This window comes from Thamnophis elegans, chromosome 5, assembly GCF_009769535.1.
Source record: "Thamnophis elegans isolate rThaEle1 chromosome 5, rThaEle1.pri, whole genome shotgun sequence".
Classification (NCBI taxonomy): domain Eukaryota; kingdom Metazoa; phylum Chordata; class Lepidosauria; order Squamata; family Colubridae; genus Thamnophis; species Thamnophis elegans.
In genome coordinates, this window is record NC_045545.1 from 100,816,108 (window position 1) to 100,840,324 (window position 24,217).

At 49.5% G+C, this 24,217-nt stretch overlaps 2 protein-coding genes across 4 annotated transcripts; one reads left to right on the forward strand and one right to left on the reverse strand.

Moving 5' to 3' along the window:
• Positions 1-359: 359 nt before the first annotated feature.
• On the reverse strand, positions 360-2,739 carry COPS6 (COP9 signalosome subunit 6). The gene is made up of 10 exons (XM_032218670.1): positions 2,573-2,739; positions 2,347-2,472; positions 2,117-2,248; positions 1,955-2,043; positions 1,786-1,848; positions 1,638-1,685; positions 1,328-1,442; positions 1,028-1,120; positions 832-932; positions 360-540 (listed from the first exon to the last, which is right to left on the reverse strand). Exons 1-10 carry the CDS (start codon positions 2,676-2,678, stop codon positions 400-402), a joined length of 1,014 nt encoding a protein of 337 aa, XP_032074561.1. The 5' UTR covers positions 2,679-2,739; the 3' UTR covers positions 360-399.
• Positions 2,740-2,773: 34 nt separating this feature from the next.
• LOC116509518 (lysophosphatidic acid receptor 6-like) lies at positions 2,774-21,642 on the forward strand. Of its 3 annotated transcripts, none has more exons than XR_004255512.1 (2): positions 2,774-3,097; positions 19,836-19,923. XR_004255512.1 is itself a non-coding variant. In XM_032218668.1 (2 exons), the coding sequence occupies exons 1-2, from the start codon at positions 14,421-14,423 to the stop codon at positions 20,892-20,894; spliced, it is 1,074 nt and encodes a 357-aa protein (XP_032074559.1). In that variant the 5' UTR covers positions 14,310-14,420; the 3' UTR covers positions 20,895-21,642. The 3 variants fall into 3 exon arrangements, 1 of the variants encoding a protein (XP_032074559.1); XR_004255513.1 differs by lacking the exon at positions 19,836-19,923 and adding an exon at positions 13,236-13,595 and having other exon boundaries at positions 2,793-3,097; XM_032218668.1 differs by lacking the exon at positions 2,774-3,097 and adding an exon at positions 14,310-14,435 and having other exon boundaries at positions 19,836-21,642.
• Positions 21,643-24,217: the final 2,575 nt, after the last annotated feature.

Consider the following 24,217-nt stretch of genomic DNA (forward strand, 5'->3'; position numbering starts at 1 on the left):
CAATTATAGCCTGCGATTTGGAAGTCGTTAGATTTTATGCAAACTAAACTTGTTTGCCTTCTTTACAACCCTTTCATACTGCTGTCTTATTCATCTTGTGGGTGAATTATCCAAAGTTCTCCCTCCCCCCCCCTCCCCCAAGTACCACTTCCAGAATACGTTCTCTCATCTGGTTGTGTATTTGATTTCTTCCTTGCTGTTAAACTGCACTGGACGCACGCACTGAATACAAAAATCGCAAGTCAGAGCATTCTGCTCAAATCTATCCCCGATTATGCTTTAGGGGGAACACTAGACTCGATGAGCCTTTAATGGGAAAATATAACACTTGTAATTTTGGAGCACTCCTAGGCACAGCATCTCATTCAGCACAATCACTTTATTAGGGAGCACCAAATCTTAGAAGAAAAGTCCTCGCATGCGGCGCCCAATGCTCTGGCGGTCATAGAGGATGTTGAACTTGTTCACAAACTGGTTCATGGAGTTGCAGGTCTTGGTGATAGTGCCCAGATAGGTCATGAGGCCCACATCATTGCATTGCTAGATAGGAGATAAAACAGGCATCAGAAAGCGGGGAGAGGTCAGGGCCTGTGCTGCCCACAGTCCTGAAACCGCTGTGGGAAATTGCGGTGCCATCTGCTTTAGGAAAACTTGGGAGTCCTTTCTGCCTCCCTCCATTTCACTTGGGTGGCTGCCCCATGTACCATGTGTGCCTGCGCTGAGCATGGCAGCTTTTCTACGTAGACAACAGTCCCCTTTCCTCCCCTGCAACGACTTCATTCTGCATTTATTCGGCTGCAAGCTACAGCTCTTCCCCTCCTGAGAACTCACATCGTAAAAATCTGTCTTGAATTTGTCAGTGCTCAGCACAGGTAAGCAGTGGCAAAGGGCATAGGCTTCTCGCAGAATCTCGTGGTTGAATGGTACCTCACCTGCATGGGAAGGAAATGCATTGGGAGATCAACACTATCCACGTGAAAGCTGGTGCATCAGGCTTCTCTGATGCATTTCTACAGCTCCACCTCACCTGCTTCGGAAGCTTTAACATATTCCAAAATAAGTTTGACACGACTGTGAAGCATCTTTATGGCACTGTGCTGTGCGATGAGGTGCTCAGCAACTGTCAAGGAGAAACAAGGAGAAAAAGTCAGAGCTCTGCTCCTAACAGGGCAGTCTGAAGTGTAAATGCAGTAAAGAAGGACAACTCATGTCCACCCCACCATACTGGTTGTAAGTTACACCCTGCCCTCCCAGCCAAACTATCCATATTCAGCAACAGCTGCATGAAGCTCACTCCCGCACACCAATCCTCAATGCCCTACCTCACCTGTGGAGTTTTCCCCGCTGCCTGTTGCTGTCATCCGTGCCACGTGATCGACTCCGATGCGCTCGGCCTCCTCTGTGGCCAGCGTGTATGTCAGCTCAGCAAATAACATAGTGGCCTTGAAACAAAGAGAGGAGAAGTGAGAAGGGTTTCCAGACGATGACACGAAAGCCGACTTACAGTACAGTCAGGCTGCGCAAGAATGCCCTTGGGATCTCCCATCTTGAAAGCAGCTCATGGAACAGAATGTGGGAACTGAGGTTTCCCAGAGCTTCCCAGGAACACCGAAAGGGACATGTGGTAGAAGTATTACCTCTCCGTTGATGATGTCAATCACAGACTCAAAGACACTGACAGGCAGCTAAGGAAAGAGAGAGTGCACACAGCTCACCATTGGGCTCAGCACGGAGAGGCAGCCGCTGAAGGGTTCCAATGGGCAGGACAGAGGCGTAAGTACTCACGTCCGTGTGCTTGGTCATGGGGTTCAGCTTGAGGAACAGGGGGCTTTCAATGATCTCACAAACCTGGGTAGAGAACTATGCGCCTGAGAATCCTGCCTGCACAGAGGGCCATCTCTCCCCAGTCACATCTCCGCCCACCCACCCACCCGCCTCCCTCAGACCAACTCACCTGTTTGTGGACGTGGATGTCAGATTGGTCTGGGGGGCCTCCGGTGGTGTACCAGCCCAGGAACTCCAGATCCTTGAACACTTGCTTAACTGCGGGGGAGGGAAAGGCAGCTCAGACCGGCCTTCAAAACCTCCCCATCCCCCGCCCAGCCGCCCCGCTTACACTGCTCCTCCTTGGTGTAGTAGTACTCCTTGTCGATCACCACGTTCTCCTCCACGGAGTGGGACAGCAGCTCGAAGGAGTTCATCACCTCGATGTTGCGGCCCTCCTGGCAGCCGATCAGCGCCCCGATCACTGGCGAAAGCGGGCGGGGGGAGGGGGCGTCAGGGGGGCTCCGTCCGCCCGGTTTCCTTCTCCCCCCCCCCTCACGCCCCCCTCCCAGCCCCGCTCACCTTGGACGGGGCGGCCCTCCTGAGAGCGCATCCGGATCCAGTGGTCGCTGATGTTGAGGATGACCAGCGGGTGCAGCGCCACCGACACGCTGCCCGTCACGCCCGAGGCCATCACCGCCGGCGCCGCTGCGGGGGAGGGGGGGGGGAGAAGGCGCGCGGTCAAAGGGGGTGGTTGCCGCGGCAGCCCCCCCCCCCCCCGCCCAGCAGGAGCCCGGCCCCTCCTTACACGCCGCGTCCACCTCCATGCCAGCTCCGTTGCTGCCGCCGCCGCCTGTCCCGGCCAAAGAGGAGCCGCCGCCGCCGGGAGCCATAGAAGCAGCCGGCGCCGCCATCTTGGCCGCGGTGGTCCCGCCGAGGCTCCGTAGACGCGCGCGCGGGGGGGAGGGGGGGGAGGGGCCCAGCGGAAGCGGAAGGGGCGGGGCCGACGGCCGAGGGAAATGTGGGTCCTCAGGCGGGAGGGGAGGCCGAGGCGAGCGCCGGTTCCCCAGGCTCCCTCAGGGCCGAGTGGCCGCAGGGGCGCCGCAGCGGCCGTGCCTTTGGGGCTCCCTTTTGCAGGGCTCTGCCATAACTTCGTTCCGGTCGTAAGTCAAGGTCTACCTTTAGTTTGGCGAGAGCCATAGAGGAAGCTGTTCAGAAGAGTCTCGGCACGTCCCTCACGAGACCCGGGAAGGATGTGGTTGGGCTCGCTTGGCTCCTCCGAAGGGCTTTACGGTAATCCCAAGCACAAACTCCCAAGACAACCGGTCAAACGGTGAGGAGAAGGAAGGGGAAGTCGGACATGAAACAGGAGGGGAGGTGTAGGAAGTCATCACCCACCCTTCTCCTAGAGATGCAATACATGCATGCATACATGCATACATGCATGCATGCAGTGACTGAAGCAATGGGGAGGCCTGTGCTGATGCAACGGGTTTATTCAGAACTTTAACCATAACAGGAACACAAATTGCGCTCTGACAGCTCTTTTGTCAGCTGAAAGAGCGTTAACCAATAGGAACGCACCAATTCTCCCGCCATGCCTGATTGACGGAAAGGGGGCGGGACACGTCAGGACGTAAGATGTATGAAATATTTTAGGAAATGTTAAAAGGGCAGAATATTTCCCCTAAAAGGGAGGCAGAAACTTACCCACCCACCCCGCCAGTTGTGTCAATGGGCCATTCAGGCAGAGCCATGGTAGGAATTGCCCAAAGCCCTTTCATGACATCACTCAGCAAGAACCAACCAAGCCTGGGACTCAAAAGACAACCTACAAAGTTGCCCCTGCATGATGGCTCCATGGGAGCCTGACAACCAATCAAAACGCACGCTCAGATTCAAAGCCCAACGGAGGGCTTAAGACCCAGGCGCTTCCCGCATCTCTTCCCTTTTTTTGTCCAGGAACTCAAGCCATGCGATCCTGATCATCAATAAACCTTTCCAGGCGACTTCCATGAATCCAGTGTCTTTTCCCCCACTTGTAACTGAACCCAGAAGGACATTCTTCCAATAGTAGGAAGCAAACAGTCATGAAGGAATGAGATGCCTGTACACACATTCAAAGTATGAGGAAGGACCTGAAGCCTCAGTAAGGGAGGGCAAGTAGGAGACTGTTGCCATTACTGAATTACTGGATTTAATTCTTACTAACAGATGAAAAGATGGGGGAGGGGGTTGAAGTTGTGGAAACGGGGAAAGTGATCATGTCATATTCAACACAATGCAGACACAGGTAGTTCAACAAAATCAAACTAGCGTCTTAGACTCTAAGAGCTGATTTCTAACAAACTAGTAAAGAGTTTAGGAAGGATTCCATGGATGAAAATCCTAAAAGGGGGGGGGAGGGGGACAACTGAAGATGCTTGGGAAACTGCAAAATCAAACTATAAAAGCCCAGATTTAACACAGTACCACGGAGAGAAAAAAAGGAGGCCCCATTTATAAATCGAGAGACAAAAAGGATAAGTATAAAAAATGGAAAGTGGGACAAAACTAAAACCAGCAATTAGCCTGGATCAGAAAGGATGGAGTCAGGAATGCTAAGGCTCAGAATGACCTTGCAATAAATGCCAGGAATAACAACAGAATAATAGAATTGGAAGGGACCTTGGAGATCATCTGGTGACTCTAGTCCAATCCCCTGCTCAAGGAGGAGATACCATTATATCATTTCAGACAAATGGCTGCCCAATCTCTTCTCAAAAACCTCCAGAGTTGGAGCATTCACCATTTCTGGAGGCAAGCCAGTCCACTGAGTGTCCTAACTGTCAGGAAGTTTCTCCTTAGTTCTAGGTTGTTTCTCTCCTTGATTAGTTTCCGTGTGTTGCTTCTTGTTCTGCCTTCTGGTGCTTTGGAGGAGAGATTTACCCCATCTTATTTATATTTCACACTTCTTAACCACCCATCCCCCACAGAGAGGGCCTCCTCTTTTTGGTAGCCCCATAGATATTGGAAGACTGCTATCATGTCACCCCAGTCCTTTTATTCACTAGGCTAGACATATCCAATTCCTGCAACCATTCTTCATATATTTTAGCCCCTCCTAATTATCTTTGTGGTTTTTCTCTGCACCCATTGCATCCAATTTTGATCACCCCAATATTAAATCGATGTTAAGACTTTAGAAGTCTCAACATCTTTTCTATTGTGACTTACACTGGATGCAATATTCCAAGTGTGGTCTTACCCAGGCATTCTAAAGTGATGCTAAGTCTTCATGTGATCCCTCTGTTAATGCAGCCTAGAACTGCATCAACTGTTTTGGCTGCGGTGACACATGGCTGACTCGTATTTAAGTGATTGTCCACTAAGAGTCCAAGATCCCTCTCACAATTCCTGCTATTGAGTCAAGTTTCACCTCAACTGTACCTTGTACATTTGGTTTCTCTTGCCAAGTGTAAAGCCTTACTTTTCTCCCTATTGAATTTCATTTTGTTATATAGGGCCCAGTGTCCAAGTCTGTTGAGATCCTTCTGGAAGGATCAGAAGACAAATAGCGCAGTGTTGGCTATTTCTGCCAACTGGGCATCATCTGCAAATTTGATGAGTTCCCCTTCTATTCCCTCATCTAAGTCATTTATGAAGATATTGAAGAATACTGGGCCTAAAACTGAATTTTGTGGCACCCCACTGATCACCTCCCTCCATGTGGATGTAGTACCTTTAAGGACAACTCATTGAGTCCAATTGTTCAGCCAGTTACAAATCTATATGGTGGTGATGCTGTTTAACTCACATTTTTCTATTTTACCAAGAAAGAGACTGCGGTCTGTTTTCTTAAATGCTTCACTGAAGTCCTAATACACTAGAGCCGTAGCATTTTGCTGATTCACTAATTTAGTTAGTTTGTTAAAAAAAATAACATTTGTCTGGCATGATCTGTTTTTGACAAACCCAAGTTGGCTTCTGGGTATCACTTTGGTTGCTTCTCAGTGTTCACAGATTCAGAATAACAGAGTTGGAAGACTCATGGCTTGATTGTCAGTTCCAGGATCTTCCCAGGTATTGATGGCTGTGTAGTTACCTGGATCCGTTCTCCCACCCCGCCCCCACGTTTTGAAGATGGGAACCACGTCAACTCTTCCCCTGTCGTCTGACGGTTCCCTGGTGCTTCAGGATCTTTGAAAGTTACATTTCAGTGGTTCCAAGCTCTGTGGTGGTTCAGGGGTTCTGCCAGCTCCTTCAGAACCCTTGGGTGCAATCCATCTGGAGCTGGAGATTTGAACTCATGCCGAGTCAATAGGCGATTACCATTTTCTTGCCTATTTTGACTTTTATTCCTAATTTGTCTTTTTACGGCAGGGATCTCCAACCCCCAGCCTGTGGCCCGTTGGAGACCAGGTTGAACATGCGGTGGGTGAGCACACAAAGCTGCATTTGCACAAGCAGTGGGTGCGCACCAAGGGTGGGTTCTGACAGTTGCTACTGCCGGTTTGCTCATGACTGTGTGTGCATGCTTGATGCGTGCTGTGCGCAGTGCAATAAAAATGGCTCCGTGCATGCGCAGAAGCAAAAAACAAGATGGCGGCGCCTGCCCGGAAAACCGGTTCAGGGCCATTGCAGGCCTGGGTTGCTGCCGGTTACAGTGACCCAGGCCATCAAACCACTACCGGTTCAGCTGAACCGGTAGGAACCCACCACCAGTGTGCACGCAAAATCATCTCCTGCAGCTGCCGGTCCGTGGACCGGGAAAGTTTGGGGACCACTGTTTTTCAGTGGGTTTTCCCACTGTTTTTCAGGGTTACAACTGCCTTGGGCCATTATGGTTGCGGCTGCCTCCGTTTGAAGGACCATCAAACCATTATTTAACCATCTAACTGACTGAATTGCCACCCCTATTGTTATGCTGAACGCTGAATTGCTGCGTCTGTGGGAAGAGCTAGGGATGGCCTTGGCTGCCCCCTGGCCGACGTTCTTTTTTTCCTTTCTGTCTCTGCTAAGAGAACGCTGACAATATTGAAAAAACAGAGCGAATGCTGAGAATACCCAGAGAGAGAGCACTGAATGCTGTGGAGCTTTGTTGGTGTCATTACTCAAGTAGCTGGGCGAATTGAACCATCTCACGAACTTTGCTGTGCTACCCGTAGCGAGAGGCGGGCGGAGACTTCCCGACCACCGGGGCCGAGGGGGCCTGTTGGAGCCTGGAAGAGCTGCTGAGACCGTTTTGGCTGCCGTGGAAGCGGCTATCAGAGACTGTTTTGGGGGGACCCGACCCCCCCAGGTTGTCTGATGCCTCCATCTGCTGCTTGTGCTGCTGCAGGGTCAGGGACAGGGTAGGGTTAGTTTAGAATTATAGGGTGGGGTTAGTTTAATTTAAGGTTAGGATTAAGGTTAGGGTGAGGGTGGGGGTGGGGTTGCTAGCCTGATGGCCTACCAACGGGCTGCCTCCACTGGGAGTGTCACGGTACATCTGGGAGTGGGGCTAAAAATACCCCCCCCTTTTTATCGTGGGGTTTCCTTGGCTCCCGGGTGTTCTTTGTCCCCGAGGGGAGGGGTGGTTGCTGGCCTGCCGTCACCTGTGGCTGGCCCTACAACTTTCGCTACTTACCGCCAGTGGCCTACTTGCCTCTCAGACTTTTCCTGGCTTTCTCTCTGGACCATCGCTGGGCTATTATTATATGTCTCCACTACTACTCCTTGGATCTCGGACACTCGTGTGGGAGGTTTGGACATTATTCCCTTTGTGGCCTTTTCGGACTATACAATCGGCTATATTGCGCAGTTTTATAATTTTTTATACACTTGTAATTTTTTATAATTTTTAATTGTATGGAGAGCATGTGGTATGACTGTGGTTGACTGAATGTTCCCACTTTTTATTATGATATTACTGTTTTCCCTGTTTTTAACTTGTACTGTGGGGATTGACTGATTGTATGTATGGGTATGTGTGGTGGGCCGGGAGTTTAGCTGGGTACCTCCTGCACTGAGTGCTTTGGCAGAAGTGTTAGGGGGACCCAGGCCTGGTTCCGGCCCTTGGATGTGTGTGTCGAAGGGCCTGCCGGGGAATTCGGCGGCCGGGGGAGAGGGTGGAGGGACCATAGATGCAGGAGTGGGCCAGAATATTGGGGTCCGGGAAGGAGGGTTCCCTATGTCAGAGGAATCCAGCCTTCCAGCCCTGTGAGTTCCACTCCAAGGCCAGATGGCGTGAGTAGCCAGGACCCTGGTCTCAGGTTGCTGTTGCTAAATGCCAGGTCTGTGGTTCACAAGGCTCCCCTCGTCCAGGACCTAATTGTAGACGAGGAGGCAGACCTGGCATGTATTACTGAAACCTGGCTGGGCCCGGAGGGAGGAGTCCCCCTCACTGAAATGTGCCCAGAGGGTTTTCAGGTGCTTCATCAACCGCGACCTCAGAGAAGGGGCGGGGGAGTGGCCATTGTTATCCGGCAGTCGTTAGTTCCTCGTAGGATCCCTGCTCCGGAGTTTGTCGGGTGTGAGTCCTTGCTGGTGAAGTTGGACCTTGCGGGCAAATGGGCTTGTTGTTAACTTACCTGCCTCCCAACAGCATGACGACAGCCCTTCCCTCGCTCCTCGAGTCAGTAACTGAGCTGGCAGTTGAGTTCCCCAGACTTGGGATACTGGGGGACTTCAATCTGCCTTCGCTTGGCGAACACTCTGATGGAGCGCAGGAGTTCATGGCTTCCATGACAGCCATGGGCTTGACCCAAGTAATCCAGGGTCCGACTCACTCAGCGGGTCACACACTCGACCTCGTATTTCTCTCGGAGCAGTGGAGCTGTGATCTTGGTTTGAGGGGCAGTGAGATCTTGCCCCTGTCATGGTCGGACCACTTCCTATTGAGGCTTGACTTCCGGAGACCAATCCCCTGCTGTAGGGAGGAGGAACCGATTAGGTGGTTCCACTCCAGGCACCTTATGGATCCTCAGGGTTTCCAGATGGCGCTTGGTGTTATGCCTGATACTCTCGCCCGCAGTTCGGTGGAGACCTTAGTTGCTACTTGGAACTCGGCAGCGTCTGAGGCTCTCCACCGGATTGCGCCTTTACGGCTGATCCACGGCAGTGGATCCAGGAGGGCCCCTTGGTTTACCGAGGACCTCCAGGAGATGAAGCGCCAAAAGAAATGCCTAGAGCACCGCTGGAGGTCCAGTAAATCCGAGTCAGACCGAGCACTATTAAAATCTTGCATCGGAGCATACCTCTCGGCAATACGGACAGCCAAGAACACCTATGTTGCCGCTCTGATAACATCTGCTGAGTCACGCCCTGCCGCCCTGTTTAGGGTGACCCGCTCCCTCCTAAATGGGAGGGTTGTGGATAACCCCCTACAAGGTAGAGCAGAGGAATATGTCCACTTCCTCGTGGACAAAGTTGCTTGGCTTCGGATGGACCTGGACTCCAATTGCGCAGAGCCAGCCGGGGTACCGGGGGAAGGTCTTGAACGACATCTCTGGACTGACTTTCAACTTGCTGCTCCTGATGAAGTGGACAAGGCCATGGGAGCGGTGAGTGCTGCCACATGTCCCTCCTGGCTGGTCGCGAACAGCAAGGAGGTGACACGGGGCTGGATCTAGGCAATGGTGAATGCCTCTCTTCGGGAGGGCTTCTTTCCACCGGCATTGAAGACAGCGGTGGCGAGACCCCTCCTGAAGAAGCCATAACTGGATCCAGCCATTTTGAATAACTACCGTCCAGTCTCCAACCTCCCCTTTATTGGGAAGGTTGTTGAGAAAGTGGTAGCCTCTCAGCTCCGACGGTCCTTGGATGAAGCCGATTATCTGGATTCCTTTCAGTCCGGATTCAGGCCTGGCTACAGCATGGAAACCGCTTTGGTCGCACTGACCGATGATCTCTGGAGAGCCAGGGAGGGAGGTCACCCCTCCATCCTAGTGCTTCTTGACCTCTCAGCGGCCTTCGATACCATCGACCATGGTATCCTTTTGCGACGGTTACGAGAGGTGGGGGTGGGAGGCACCAAACCAAACCAAACCAAACCAAAGTATTGTTTTTGATAGGTTGGATTGTTTTTTTTTCTCTTTGGTGCAAATTGGTTCTGCTTCCTCCCTGTTGCTTGCCACCTTCTTCCCATTTTTCCCCATTAATATTGACCAATTAATGATCAGTCAGTCATTTCCTTTCCTTTTTTTCTTGTTTTCTATAAGTTGAAAGAAGCTTTTAAAATTATTTTAGACATTTGTTGCAAGTCTTAAATCATTCTGAGCCTTAGCTTTCCTGGCTTAATTTTTGCAGGTTCAGGATAGTTGCTGATATTCTGCCTTAGTTGTGTGCCTCTCTTTCCACATTTTGGACTTGTCCTTTTTGTCCCAGTGAACCCCCTAGGCTGCATCAGAAGAGGGGTAGCATCACCAAGATCAAGTGTTAATACCACTTTAGCCGTGGTGATGCAGTTGCCTCAATGCAGCATTGCTGGCTGATTCTGCCACTGCCAGGAGTTCAATCCTGACCAGCTCAGGGTCAACTCAGCCTTCCATCTTTCTGAGGTGGGTAAAAGGAGAAGACCCAGACTGTTGGGGGCAAGATGCTGATTCTGTAAACAGCTTAGAGTTGTATAGTGGTATTTGAGTCTAAGGCTATTGCTATTTACGTTGCACTGGTAAGACTATGCTTGGAACACACTCTAGTTTTGATCACATGATACAAAAAAGATGCTGAGACTCTAGAAAAAGTGCAAAGAGCAACGAAGGTGATAAGGGCTCTGGAGACTAAACCATATGATGAACAGTTGAGGGAAGTAGGTATGTCTAGTCTGTGCCATCCATATGTTCCCTAGGCCATCCCTCTTCTAAACTTGCTGTCAGCATTCCAAGTAACACACACACACACACACCCCAACAAAATCAAAACTCCAAGTTTCTGTAATGGCAACAATATCGTATCTGCCCACTTTTACTTGAATTCCTAATTCACCCTGTTTATTCCTCATACTCTGTGCATTGGTGTATAGACATTTGAGTCCATTTTGATTGACCCTGTGTTTACTGTCTACCTGTGTTATGCCTGACTGCTCCTATTTTCTTGCCTCTTGTATGATTCATGCACAAGGTATGGCACTCACTATTAAATGCTTGGTTTTGCTTGACAGCAAGAGTGATAATCTTACCTGCACACACATCTGTGTTACATGCACTGATAACCCTATGAATTTTAGATTGCTGGGGAAAGAAATGTTCTGTATCAATTAATTCTCTGTCCCCACTGTTCAGTTTAAATGTTTATTTAATGTTTATTTATTTAAATGTGAATTTAATGCCAAGTAACTCAGTCCCTTTCTTGGATGGGTGCAAACCATCTCTTTTGTACAGTTTTTCATTGGACCAGGTGCAGGCATCATGACTATAGCAATAGCAATAGCAATAGCAATAGCAGTTAGACTTATATACCGCTTCATAGGGCTTTCAGCCCTCTCTAAGCGGTTTACAGAGTCAGCATATCACCCCCACAGTCTGGGTCCTCATTTCACCTTCACTGGAAGTTTTTAGTCTCCGAATCCGCTTCAAGGTGCTGGTCGCTACCTAAAAAAGCCCTACATGGCATTGGACCTGTGTACCTGAGAGATTGCCTCCTGCCGATTACATCCCTCAGACCGATAAGATCGCACAGGTTGGGTCTCCTCCGGATTCCATCCGCCAGCCAATGTTGGCTGGCGACTCCCCAGGGGAGAGCCTTCTCTGTTGCAGCTCCGGCCCTCTGGAACGAGCTCCCTGTCGAGATCCGGACCCTCACTACCCTCCCGGCCTTCCACAAAGCCACCAAGTCCTGGCTGTTCCAGCTGGCTGGGGGGAGCTGAGAAGCATCTACCTCCACGGAAATTGTGAATGTTGGTTTTGTTTTTAATATGTTGTCTTTGTCTCGTTTTCCCCCTTTCCTTTGTCTTTTGTGAGCCGCCCGGAGTCCTCCGGGAGCGGGCGGCATACAAGACAAACAAACAAACAAACAAACAAACAAATAAATAAATAAATAAGAGACTAGACAGTCACTTGTCTGAAATGGTATCGGACAGGTTCTCCTGCTTGAGCATGGGACTGGACTAGAGGACCTCCAAGGTCCCTTCCAGCTCTAGTCCAGTCTATTCTAGTCTAGTCTTAACAAAGAAGAACTAGGGGTGACATGTTAGCAGTCTTCCTGTAAGGACTTGCCTCTCCCCTCCGCTCAAGAAAGTAGAATGCTTGAAGCACTTAGCATTTCAAACAGAAACTATTATTGAAAGGAAAGTGATAGAAAGATAAAGAAAGGTTTCAAGGTTCAAGGTTTATTAGCATTTGTATATGCCGCCCACTCCCTAGAGACTCTGGGCGGCTGAAAGCATGATCTGAAGATTCCCGTCCAATTCCATTAGGTTAAAGCGGTTAGAAACCCCCCCCCCCTCAGTCTGGTATTGAATAGGCCAATCCGCAGGTGCGGTTGTTTTGAGGATCGCAGGCTGAGAAGGTGGTAAGAAGCTGTTCTTAGGCGTCGCTTGCTGGAGGCTCTGGAGCTAAGACAAAACAGATGGCCCTCCCCCTTTTACATTCCCAAGAAGGTAAATCAAACTACAGGATAGATAGGCACTAGGAAAAAGGCTATAAACTAAGGAATGAAACCAGGCCCCCTCCCCACCAGAATGGCAGCATCCCCATAGGGATCTATGGGACCTGACATGCTGCCTCCCTGGGAATAGGAGAAGTCCACCTGGAAAACACAATGAGAAGACAGAGCAATGAGTTATTTGGGTTTATCAGGGTATTGTGCATGAAATCTTTTCAGTAAGTTGGGGGGTTCTAACATGATTCTTAGCCACCCACTCATTCTGCGATGGGGGAAAGTGTTTCCAGGCAAGTAGGTATTGTGTGGTGCCGTGGTGTGTGCGTGAGTCCAGGATTTCCTTAATTTTGAAATGTTGTTCACCTTCAATCATGGCAGGTGGAGGTGGAATGTCTATTGGTGGCCTGAGTGAGGAGGTAATTTTGGGTTTCAATAGACTGCAATGAAATATGGGGTGAACCTGAGGGGTTTTGGCAGCAGCAGCAACTCAACTGTCAGTGGGTTGATGATTCAGGCGAGAGGAAAAGGTCCTATTTGAGGGGCTGTCACAGAGGGGAGAGGAATCAACCTATTCTCCTAAGCACCTGAAGGCAGGATAAGAAGTGATAGCTAGAAGATCATTAAAGAAAGGTCCAACCTACAAGGAGCCAGAAATTGTGGGTGTCCCATCACTGGAGGTTTTGAAGAAGAGAACCATTTGACCAGAGTAGCATAAGGTCTTATGCTTGAGCAAGGGATTGGACTAGAAGACCTCCAAGGTCCCCTCCTTCCTCCATGCTGTTATTCTATGTTCTATGTCATTCATGGTTTTCAGAGCCAGAAAGAGAGGCAAGGTGTTCCATAGAGCCGGGGCAGCAGCAGAGAGGATTCTCTCCCCAGATCTCACCAGCCAAAATTCTTTTAACCAGCAGGGTCTACAACATACTTTCCTCTTTTGACCAGACTGGGTAGAGATAAGACTCCAAGCCACTCGGTCCCATGAGATGGTCTTTAAAGGTAATAACTGGCACCTTGAATGGGCATCTGGAAGCATCTGAGGTCTCCTGGTTTCTCCTGGTCACTTACTCAGTTTTTGCCATCTAAAATCAGCCATCGGCCTATCGCCTTCATTGACATTTTCTTGCTATTGACATATTTGAAGGGATTCGTCTTCCTAAATTTTGCCTCTCTTGCCAACCTTTGCTCATGTTCTACCTTTGCCTTCCTGGCTCATCCAGACTTTTCTGGACAGAAGTTTGGAGAGATCTCTGTTTGTAGGGCCCTCTCCCGTTTTCCATAAGCATCTTTTCTCTTCAGCTTCCTTCTTGTGAGCCTCTTCTCCAACCATGTCAGCTTCTTTAGATAATTTTCTTCTTCGCTGATGTGATGCCATCCTTAATTTCCTTTTCAAAATATCCCAACTGCCTACAAAACCTTTGCACTTAAGTTTTCCTTCCCAGAATACCTTATTTCCGGTTTCTCTTGGTTTATAAAAATTTGCCTTCCTAAAATCCATAGTTTGAGCATCACCATTTCTACCCAGTTTTTTTTTTTTTAAATCAGGAGATTGTGCACATGAGAAGGGGAGGCGAAGGGACACAAAGGAGTGGGGTGGTGGTGGTGGTAGGTGGGGAGGAGAAAGGCTGGGGGTGCTGATATTGCTGATGTCTCTTCCTTCCTTCCTCCCTGCTGCCGGTTGTGGACTTGCCTCTTTTAGCCCAAAAAGAAAACTTGTGAATGCACAGAGATCTCTTGCGCAATTCTGGGCATTTCTGGCTTGCCAAAGAGAACAGGGTGGGGAGAGTGAAAGAGGAAGGGGAGCTGTTACTGAGTTGGTCTCCCCCCCCCCCCCGCGCCCCAGACAGAAGCCTTTGGGTGGGAGAATCAAGCTCACTTTTTGCCCTCCCCCTGACAGCAGCCAGATAAGAACAGGGAAGGGACCGGCCTAGGAGCTCTTTGGGCTTTCCCCTTGCCGGAGCTGGAAGGGGGCAGGTCCCAAACAAGTCTTCCTGGAATGGGCTGTGGGGGGTGAGCAGGGGGGAGGTTACAGCAGGCAGGGGAGCAGCAGGCAGTTGACTGCCCTGGCACTGCCACCCACAACAGAAGCAGTCGGCTCCATGGACCACCCAGAGGTATGGGCAAGTTGGAAGGAGGGTGGCAACGATGGTGGTCGCCTGCCAGGACCCCACACTTTTTGGAGAAGAAGAAGAGAGGGTGGAATGGGGGAGGGTTCCAGCTAGGCTGTGGGTCTGCCAACCACCGCTCCCCCCTCCCCCCTCTGTTCTTCGGACTGGAAAATTCTCAGCACTCTGGACAGCTGGGAAGAAAAGTGGCACCCCCCCCCCAGTCTTGTGCTGTTGTCAAGCCCTATAGCACCCCCCCCCCCCCCGGCATCCTGTGGCTTAGCCTTTAATGGGGAAAGGAGGACTGGCAGCTGCTGTTCACTGGGCTCTGGGACTTCATTTGAAAGGTTCGTGGCTGTTGCTGTCATGTTGCAGCTGCCAGACAAGCTTAAGGAGTCCTGCTTTTCTGTACCTGGGGGTGGGGGCGTGGGGGGGTTGAACCCTCAGCAGCCATGGTTTCCTCAGGGAGGTCTCATGTTTAGGAGAAGCTTCAAAAGTTGAATATTGCTTATCATTTTCCTGGTGGTGGCTGGCCCTTTGGTCAGGTGAAGCTCAAAGCATTCGTGTTTCTCCCCCAAACACCCAGACTTCATCAAAGCTTTGCAAAGTCTTGGCACCGTTGCTAAGTCCACTGATTTAATTTGCATATTGCACAACAGTGTCATGTTTGCAGTAGAATCTTGTGCCTTCCTTATAGAAGACGCACCCTGAGTTCAGAGGCTGTCCATCACCTCCTTCATGCTCCGATTCATCCCGATTACAAAGCCTGAGTGTTGCAAAAAAAACCTGCATTTTGTGGTGACGGAGGGAGAAGGATCCTTTTTTAATTTCCCTTTTCCGGAATTTCTTTGCCAAAGGCTGCGTAGGCACACAGTGTAACTCAGATAGGAGGCAGCGTGGCAGCTGGCAGGGCAAAGACCTTTCGATTCCGTTCAGTTACCATAGTTGGATCTGAACCAGTTGAGACCCACCTTTTGCAAGCATCTTCCTTCTAGCCTGAGTAAAACAAAGTGAGGCATTGATCAGAGTGATAATAATGGTAATAATTCCCCAGGTGCTTAAAAACATTCCACAATAGACGAGAGCATAGATGGGCAAGGAGAGGAGGAGGAGGAGGAGGGGGGGGCTGATTCCTATTGTGAATGGTTATGTCAGCCCCTGTTTCGCTATTTGCTTTCGGCTGCCATTGAAACGGGGTGGGGGGGGAATTGGTATTTGGGAAGGGAAGTTTTAAGTACAGGAGAGATTGTAAAAAGGGAGTTTTGTTCTCACCTTCTACTGCGTATGCTGGAGATAGTGATTGAGGTGGCCAAGGCCAGCTGTCTTGCATACCAACCTGATGATGCTTTTTGAAGATGGAACCCACATGACACCTGAGGGATTTGCAGATTGGACTATGGGGTGGGGTTACCAGGGGAAGAGGGTTGGGTCACATATTGATATGTGTGATTTCGCACGCTTTTGCCTCAGATCTTGCTTTGCTTAGCTGCTATCTTTTCATAACCAGTAAAAGGGTAAATAAAACCAAAACCTTCAAAGGAACGTCCTACCCAGGCAGCGACCAGGAGGACGACATGGGGCAACTGCATCCTTGTGTTCCTTGGAGACGGAGCGGTTAGTGGAAGCTTGCAGGAGGGAAGCAGCTGAGCTGGAAGGCGGGATTAAATGTATTGTCAGTCTGGCCACAAGAGACCCAGGTCCAGCCCCTCCCCTGAAATTCCATTGTCCGTATCTTGTGCCAGTTTAGCTTTGTCCATCGGTTGACTAGATTCTTTTGTATGGGTAGCAGTAAAAACACTTCTATGCTTTGAACTCAACAAAGGCTCTCAGTTATCTGCTTCCAGGACAGTGACTTCTGGGTGGGTGCAGGCAGTGATTAACACAGTAATGTGATTAATGCAACACATCAGAAGGAGTTGGTGGTGGAAGCCACCATTAGACCCTCACTCTGCAGGACCAGTTTTGCCCAAAGAGTGGTTGCATAACAGTGTTCTGACCTACAACAGACAGCTCCAGAAGACAGCTTCCGGTGAGGTTGCAGGCCTGGTGAGAGTAGGATGGGATAGCGGATCCATCCTCGCTCTTCTTGACTTCTTGGTGGCTTTTGATGCTCTCAACCATTTTGGGCTGGCTGCAGGTACTGGGCAGTGCAGTATTGCACAGGTTCGATTCCTTTCTCGGTGGCCAGTTCCACTTGGTGTTGATAGGGAGGGGGCGAGAGGTCCAGCCCAAAGCCGTTGCTTTGTGGGGCACCTGGGGGGGGGGCGCTCTGTGGCTTTTGGTCATGTAACCATTGGCTGAGATCACGCGACACCAGAGGGTGAGATGTCACCAATAGGCTGCTAATTCTCAGTGCTGCGTCTCCACTCCTGGTGACCCAGGTGATGCTGTAGCTGCCCTTCATAGTGCCTGGAGGCTGCCGGGGTCTGGATGGGGGACAGCGGGCTTCGGCTGAACCCTGGTGGAACAGCTGTGAATACGTGGCCTTCTAGAACCTTATTCTATGTTATATTCTAATTTGGGCTTTCGCCTGGACTCCAGTCAGTGGTGGGTTCAGCCGACAGAAAGCCACAGCAGGAGGACAAAAGAGCCGCCAGTTGCCGACACCTGTTGCTTCGTCCCGCCTGTGCTGCAACCGCCCCCCTCCTTGCCACAACAGCACCATTACCTCATTCCGACCAGCGAGGGCTACGCTACTCCTTGCAGATTGCACCACCTGCAAAGTTGCAAGTTTCACGTACCTCCCTCTGTGGTGGAGATTTCCAGCCCCACCACGAGCTACCAGGCTGGTCCCATATTTCAGAGCTCTAGTCCCAGTACTGGCCCATTGGTCATCCCAGAGCAGCTCCTCCACCCGAGTGCGCTGCGGACCACCAAAGGTTTCTCACCCCACCCCCACTTTTTGGATCTTCTTGCCCCGCCTGGCTCTGCAGTTGGCCTTGGGCCCTGATAGAGAAGCCGTAGGCTGGAAGTGGTTGATGCAGTGATAGAGAAGGCATTTCCCCTGCTCCACCCTAAACTTGTCTTTTACTCTGCATTTAATCTTTTGTAACCTTAATTGATAGTGGTTTCTATATTTCTATTTTGCATTGTATTGTAAGCTGTCTAGATCCTAAACTCTATCTTTGATTTTCTTTTACTACAGGAAGTGGAGGTAAAAGTTACTTCTAGCTTTCCTTGCAATCTTTGATTTTCCTAACTCTGCAGATATTAGGGACTATTTGCTGGTATGCCTTCTTGGAAATTGCACCTGTCTTCCACTTCCTGTCAATCTTTTCTTTGAACTTTTAGGCAACCTGTAACTTCTTCTTGGCTTGTAACTTAATCAGGCCCTCCTTATGCATCCAGAACGTGTCTCTAACCTGAGTCCTATCTTTGTCCTCGCCGGAAAGACGCCTGATTGATTGCGCTTTTATTCCCTTACGCTTGAGAAATTGCCATCTCTCCTGATTTTTTTGCCCATGGGGTCTCATCCAGGACTTCTATAAGCTTACTGAAACCGGCTGTCCTGAAGCCCAGTGCATACCTGTGCTTCTATGTCCCTTTCTTGGTCCCTTTCTTCAGGCTTCCTTCTGCTTTTCCCACTCCAGGCAGCAGGATCACAGCTGGGAGTTCCAGTCCACACACACACACACACACACACGTTCCTTCTTCAGCCTTCTGGAGAGTGAAACCAGGCGCGGGACCACCGAGGGAAACCTGGCCATCTTGGCTCAGCTAGTTGTCCACCAAGGGTCCCATTTGGGCTAAGTCACTCCTCCCTGGGAGTTTTATAATCAGGTCCTGTAGCCCCTCGCCACAATAACACATTTGTTTCCTGCCTCCCCTCTGTTCTGCCTTGAATGTTCTTGTGTTCAGATTCACAGATGTCAGTACATAAGTGGACTTCCTCTCTAGTCTGGCTTGTTCCGTAATACTCTTCATTCCTTGCTTTCCACTGCTGGATTTCATCTCAGAGGTTCCACAAAAGCCTACAAAGTCAGACTTGCCTACTGCATATCTTTAGTCAAAGAGGCTTTTGCATCACACTTACCAGAAACAGGATGTGATGACCCGGGGCTGGGCACAGAAGCAACACAGCAGGAATCAAGGCTTAACTGCCCTTTGTTACTCCAATTTCCCCCCAAAAGTCCCACCAGTCACTGCAAGTCCAGGAGTCCTTCCCTAAACATGCACCTCTAGTAGTTCTGAGAGCAGCCACAGTTCTGAGAATTTGGTTCCAGGGAGTCCTCCTCGTCACAGGAAGAGTTCACTGGGACAGCAACACAACCCGGAGTAGAATTGTGTCGCTGCGAACTCAGGCATAGCTAGGCTAGGCAAGCAGGGCAAGGCACAGCAAATTATCCAGGCGTTGGTAACAGCACGCAAGGCTATGCTTGTTCCCAACAATTCCCCCCCCCCCCCAACAGCGTCTCTTTAAATCTCATTCCCCGGGTGAGCCTTGTGAAGAGGGGCGGGGCACCCTCCTCCCGAGTTGGGTCGCCCTGCGCTTATCTCCATTCTCCGCACTTGGGGAGGGGGAGGGGGTGTGGGGAATTAATTGGTCTGAAGCTCACTGGAGCTCCATCGCTCCTCTGCCCTCTCCTCCGCTTCCTGCCCTCTCCTCTCTTACTGCTTGGTCGTCTCGTGCCCTCTGTCCTTCACTGGGGACCTTTCTCAGGCCTGAGGGACCCAGGACTGCCTTGTCCTGCTCCTCCGGTCGTTCCTCCCTCACCCCTAGCTCCATCTCGATCTCCTCCTCTGACCGGGGCTCTGACGGGGCCTTGACACAGAAGACATAAACTGGATCACCAGCCCTCATCAAGCCTTTGCCATTTACAGGATACCCCTTGGACAACAGGGGTGTACCAGACTGTTTTGTCCATTTGGGTCACAACGCCACAAGGGAGAACAAAATAGATTGCTTTGGTTGTAAACCTAATCAATAGCAATATTAATTATGTAAAATTATTTATCTGGTTATTTCTTTGTTGATTGAATCGTACTTATGTATGGTAGGATTGTAAGGTAGGGTCATTTGTCCAGAGGGCTCTAGGGTCTCCTGCCTGAACGGGGCAGTTGGACTAGACCTCCATGGTCCTTTCCAGCTTTTTATTTTGTATAAACCTCTGGGTGTCGTCTCTCAGCATGAGTTTAAGTCCTTCTGGTATGCTGATGGTACTCGGTTACAGATCTCTTTGCTTGCTTCCCAAATTAAGGCAGGTGGTCATGGGAATATGGGGAATAAACAAATATTAGCCATCACTCCGTGCCTCTGAGTTGCTTGAGGCATCTGAGGTTCGGCTTCCGTGGTCAGCCAGACCTTCAAACCTACCATAAAGGCATAGAAGCCTGGGAAAGGGTGCTGAGTCAGAGCAAATAAACATTAAATGTGCACTAAATGTTACAATGCTTTTCTTTCTGTCCCAGTCGCCGCCATGGAACCACTCCGGACTGCCTTCCAATAACACATCTCCCTGCTCCGAGAGTGCAGACTTCCAGTACATCCTGTTCCCCGTGGTGTACAGTTTGGTCTTCCTCCTCGGCCTAGCGGGGAATCTCTTTGTGTTGGGCTACTTCCTCCGGACCAAGTCGGCCACTGCTCCAGCCAATGTCTTCCTGGTGAACCTGGCCACCCTTGACCTGCTCTTTGTGCTCACCTTGCCCTTCCGCATCACTTACCACGCCCGTCATAACGACTGGACCTTTGGCGAAGCCCTCTGCAAAATCACCGGCTGCCTCTTCTTCGCCAACCTCTACGGCAGCTCCCTCTTCCTGGCCTGCATCTGCCTCGAGCGCTACGTAGCTGTGGTCCATCCGCTGAAGCACCTCCAGTTCCGGCAGCTGCGCTACCGCCTGGTGGCTGCTGTGGGGGTGTGGCTGGTTCTCATTGCAGCCATCCTGTTCCTAGCCCTCCGTGGGTCCCTGACCAGCCCCTTCGCCGATGGCCGCACCGCCTGCCTTGAAAACTTCTCTTCCAGTTCCTGGAAGGGGCGCATCTCGGGCATCAGTATCTTTGCTGCCGTGGTTGGCTTTCTGCTGCCTCTTCTTTTGATCGGTGTCTGCTACCCGCTGATTGCCTGGCGCCTCCTGGCTTCCCCTGGATTGCAGGCAAGCTCCCGAGCAGGGAGACGCAAAGCCCTGCGGACGGTGCTGGTGGTCCTTGGGGTTTTCCTGGTCTGCTTTGCACCGTATCACATTGTGCAGCTGGTTCACACCTTGGGCCGGGTGGGTGTCCTGGGTGACTGCACGCTCGTCCGTGCCACCTACGTGGCTCGTCGCATCACTATGGCGCTGACCAGCCTCAATGCCTGCCTGGACCCACTGGTTTATTACTTTGCTGCCGAGCGATTTGCTCGGCAACCCAACTGGTGGAAGTGTGGCTGTTGTCGACCAGCGAGCCCCCAACGGCCTTTGGGGCTCCCCAGGTTGATTGCCAGCAAGGCCTCTTCTCCTGGAGAAGCCACAAAGGGTGGCACAGAGCAGTGAGCAGAGAAAATCTGTCCCTCGGCAGCCGGCAGCCTGTTCACACTGCGTGAGAGGAACCGAGATACACCACAGTTTCACAGGCGTGAAGTTAGTGCTTGTGCCAGGAACGGACTGGAAATGGGCAAGCAACGAACACTCAAAGTGGCGCTAACCTGCCTTCAGCTGCTTTGAGGAAGCCCCCCCCCCCCGCAAGGACACAATGGGTCTCCACCTCTTTCCCCCCTCCCTTCTCATGGGGGTTGCTTTGCTGAGCCTGCTGGGAATGATTTGGGTAGGGATAGATGCTGTTTTTCTCATTCAAACCCCTTTTAAGTAGAGGAGGACAGAATAGGTGTAGGAGGTTTGATTCTGGAGCTGTTTGGAGGCCTCACCTTGCAGCCCACCCCCAGACCCCCGTTCGATGGGAGGAAAAAGACGGTCCTTGGATGAAGCAGAAGGACTGGAAACCAAACCCTGCTCTTACTCTTTTGGGCTGCCTTCTAAAATAAATACTTCACTTTTGTGAGAAAATCTGCGTAAGGTAAGGGGGAAAAAAATCAGAAGGAATATTATGAGCTGCTGATTAACCTGGAAAACGTTACATATAATGTAGCTACAATTTATGTGTTTCTGTATTATTGCAATGCAACGTAAAGAACTTCAAGGTTAGGTATCTTACAGAGCTACATTAATGTTAGCTACATTATAGAGTCAGCCGCTGAGGCATAAGGTCATGGATAAGCTAGCTGCAATCCACTGCCGAGGCTCAACAGCAAAGTACTATCAAATATTTGCACACTAGAAGATGCCAGTAGGGTCACCCCCACAATCCTTGCTCTCACAATACAGAACTACAGTTTGATCTAAAGTTGAACCCTTCAGGTGGGCATCACCATGAGGTGTAGTGTTATTACAATGCATCATCTGGATGGTTCTTAGAACTGTGGTTACACGTGATTGCAAACTTCAGCAATTCTTTGCTTTTTCAGTGTTCCCAGGCATGAACAAGGACACGGGATGAAACAATGTATAACCTCTAACATTTACTTCTTTGAACGTATAACATTTGATTCTTTCAGTGTGTGAGAACATGTACATTCTCACGAACACCAATGATGTAATTACTAACCAATTACTGTGCCTTGGAGACTTGTTAACCAATAATGGAATAACATGTAAAGTAGGTGAGAACTAAGAAACTGCAAAGCTATAAAACTCTTGTCTGATGCTCTAAAAAGTTGCTGTTGATTCTGCTGTTGATTCTGATGCTGATCAATAAACTGCTGTTGGTTTAGCTATCCCTGGATTGGTTTCTTTTCATTCCATTCAGCCTCAGGAATCAATAGTACAATGAGGTACAGAGCTATGGAAAATAAGAATTGCTTGCATATGAGAACTAATTTTACCTTCCAATATTAGAAGAATCAGTTTGAAAAATAGGAAAATTATCAGGATACATATCAGGTGTAGTGTTATGACCTTGTGATGTTTTAATAGTACCCCATAACCAATATTTCTGAATACAATAACTATAATTCCCTACTTTATCTAAAATACGTTTAGCTTTTGGGTAATCAGACCATTGATTAAACCAATTGTGACGAGCATAACAACAAAAACATAAACCCCGAGTAAACTGATTAATCCGAAGATAATTCCATTTGACTAAATTTAAGTCATGTGGAGGAGTAGAAAATAACCAAGAAGAAGAAATATGTTGACGTTGTGAAACAATGAAAGCAGAAGAATTAATTAGACTAGGAATAAAAGCAACTTGACCAAGAGCCATAGGAGGTTCATAATATAAAGTTATATTACTACAACGAGGTACAGAGTTATGGAAAATAAGAATTGCTTGCATATGAGAACTAATTTTACCTTTTCAAGGGCGGAGGAAAGTGAGGGCTGTATCTGCTCCAGTGTTTGGCAAGCAATAGCAAGATGGGGCATGTAATCGAAGGATGCGGCCTTTTGCCTGCCCACCTTTGTCCAAAGCGAGTTGAGGTTAGGAAGGCTAGGAGATGTCTTCCCTTGCTGTCCAGAGTGCCAGAAGCCATCTGCCCACCACCCAGACGCAAGACTAAAAAGCCAGTGTCAACAGGAGGCTCCAGTCTTTGCAGGGCCAAGCTTGCAGTTTGCTAATTTCCCTCAGTCACAGCTTAATTCACTCCCCACTAGGGTGGACCTAGGAAGACCCACTGGTTGAGAGCGTGAGCTTTTTGGCCAAAGCACTGAAGAATAGAGGTTGAGCTGGCTGTTATTGAAGGAACAGACAGAACCAGATAAGTTGTCCTTGGCCACTTTTTTCTTTTGCTTTCACCGAGGTTTAGTTTTTTTTTTTTTTAATTTTAGGAAGATATGGAGGGAAATGGAATAAGGTAGGGAGCCAAAGCGAAAGCAGCGCCAGGTAGTCAGGGGACAAAGTGGGGAGTTGCAATTCAGCCAGCGCACAGGAGAAAGTTGGGTTGGGTGGATGGACGATAGGCTGCCTCTCTTGAAAGATTGCAGTCTCGGTGGCAGATAGCAGGATGGGCCCTTTAAGTCTCTTCCCAGAACTTCCTGGTCTGCGGAAAGAGCCTTTCCTGGTGTGGCTCCAGGGCTGTGCAGCAGAATCTTCGGGTGATGCTCGTGCCCCCCCCCCCAATTTTTCAGGAATTTAGGAACAAAGTAAGAACGCATGTCTTTTGCCGAGCTTTTGATTGCCAAATGATTGTTTTGTGTATTTTTAAAAGGGATTTTAATTGCAATAATGTTATACATTATGTGTTAGTGTTTTTTGAGGCACCTAGATGGTAGAAAAAACAAAAGCTGGGCAGATATAAAGCAACTTAGAAATAAAAGTGCCAAACGTAAAATTAGAAATAACTATAAATGTAGATGATACCTTAAATTGTAGTGTACCAAATTAAACTGTAGAAATAAACATATCCATAACTCTGAAAATAACTAAGGTTAATCGCTGCCCACATTTATATCATAAACCACACGGAAGACTAAACGTAACCGTGCACGCCTGCAACAGCAATACATTTGTTTTTTTTAATCAAGGTGCTTACTTTGCTCCAATTTTCACTTGGTATTATATTTATTAATGTTATGCCATTCCAATAAGTTCAAATGAAGTATCGGGATAAGTTTCAGGCGGAAGCTCGGTCAAAGAGATGCACGATTACCCTATTCTTGTATCCTCCTAGAGTCGGGCGAAGAGCCGCTGTCCAATGTCCCATTGCACAAGCTGTGCAGAAAAGACCCTTTTCCTATGGGCCCAGATGCTTTAGGTTTGGTCACAGGGAAGGTCCAGAAAGGACGTGCAGGGCGCACGTCAGAAGCAACAACAGCAGCAG

What these genes read in the sequence shown, in the direction of transcription:
- COPS6 (XM_032218670.1), bottom strand. Translation starts at nt 2,678, where the DNA reads ATGGCGGCGCCGGCTGCTTCTATGGCTCCCGGCGGCGGCGGCTCCTCT. An exon ending in CTACACCAAGGAGGAGCAGT is followed by an intron (nt 2,044 to 2,116) that starts GTAAGCGGGGCG and finishes CCTCCCCCGCAG; the next exon opens with TTAAGCAAGTGTTCAAGGAT. An exon ending in CCATGACCAAGCACACGGAC is followed by an intron (nt 1,686 to 1,785) that starts GTGAGTACTTAC and finishes CTCTTTCCTTAG; the next exon opens with CTGCCTGTCAGTGTCTTTGA.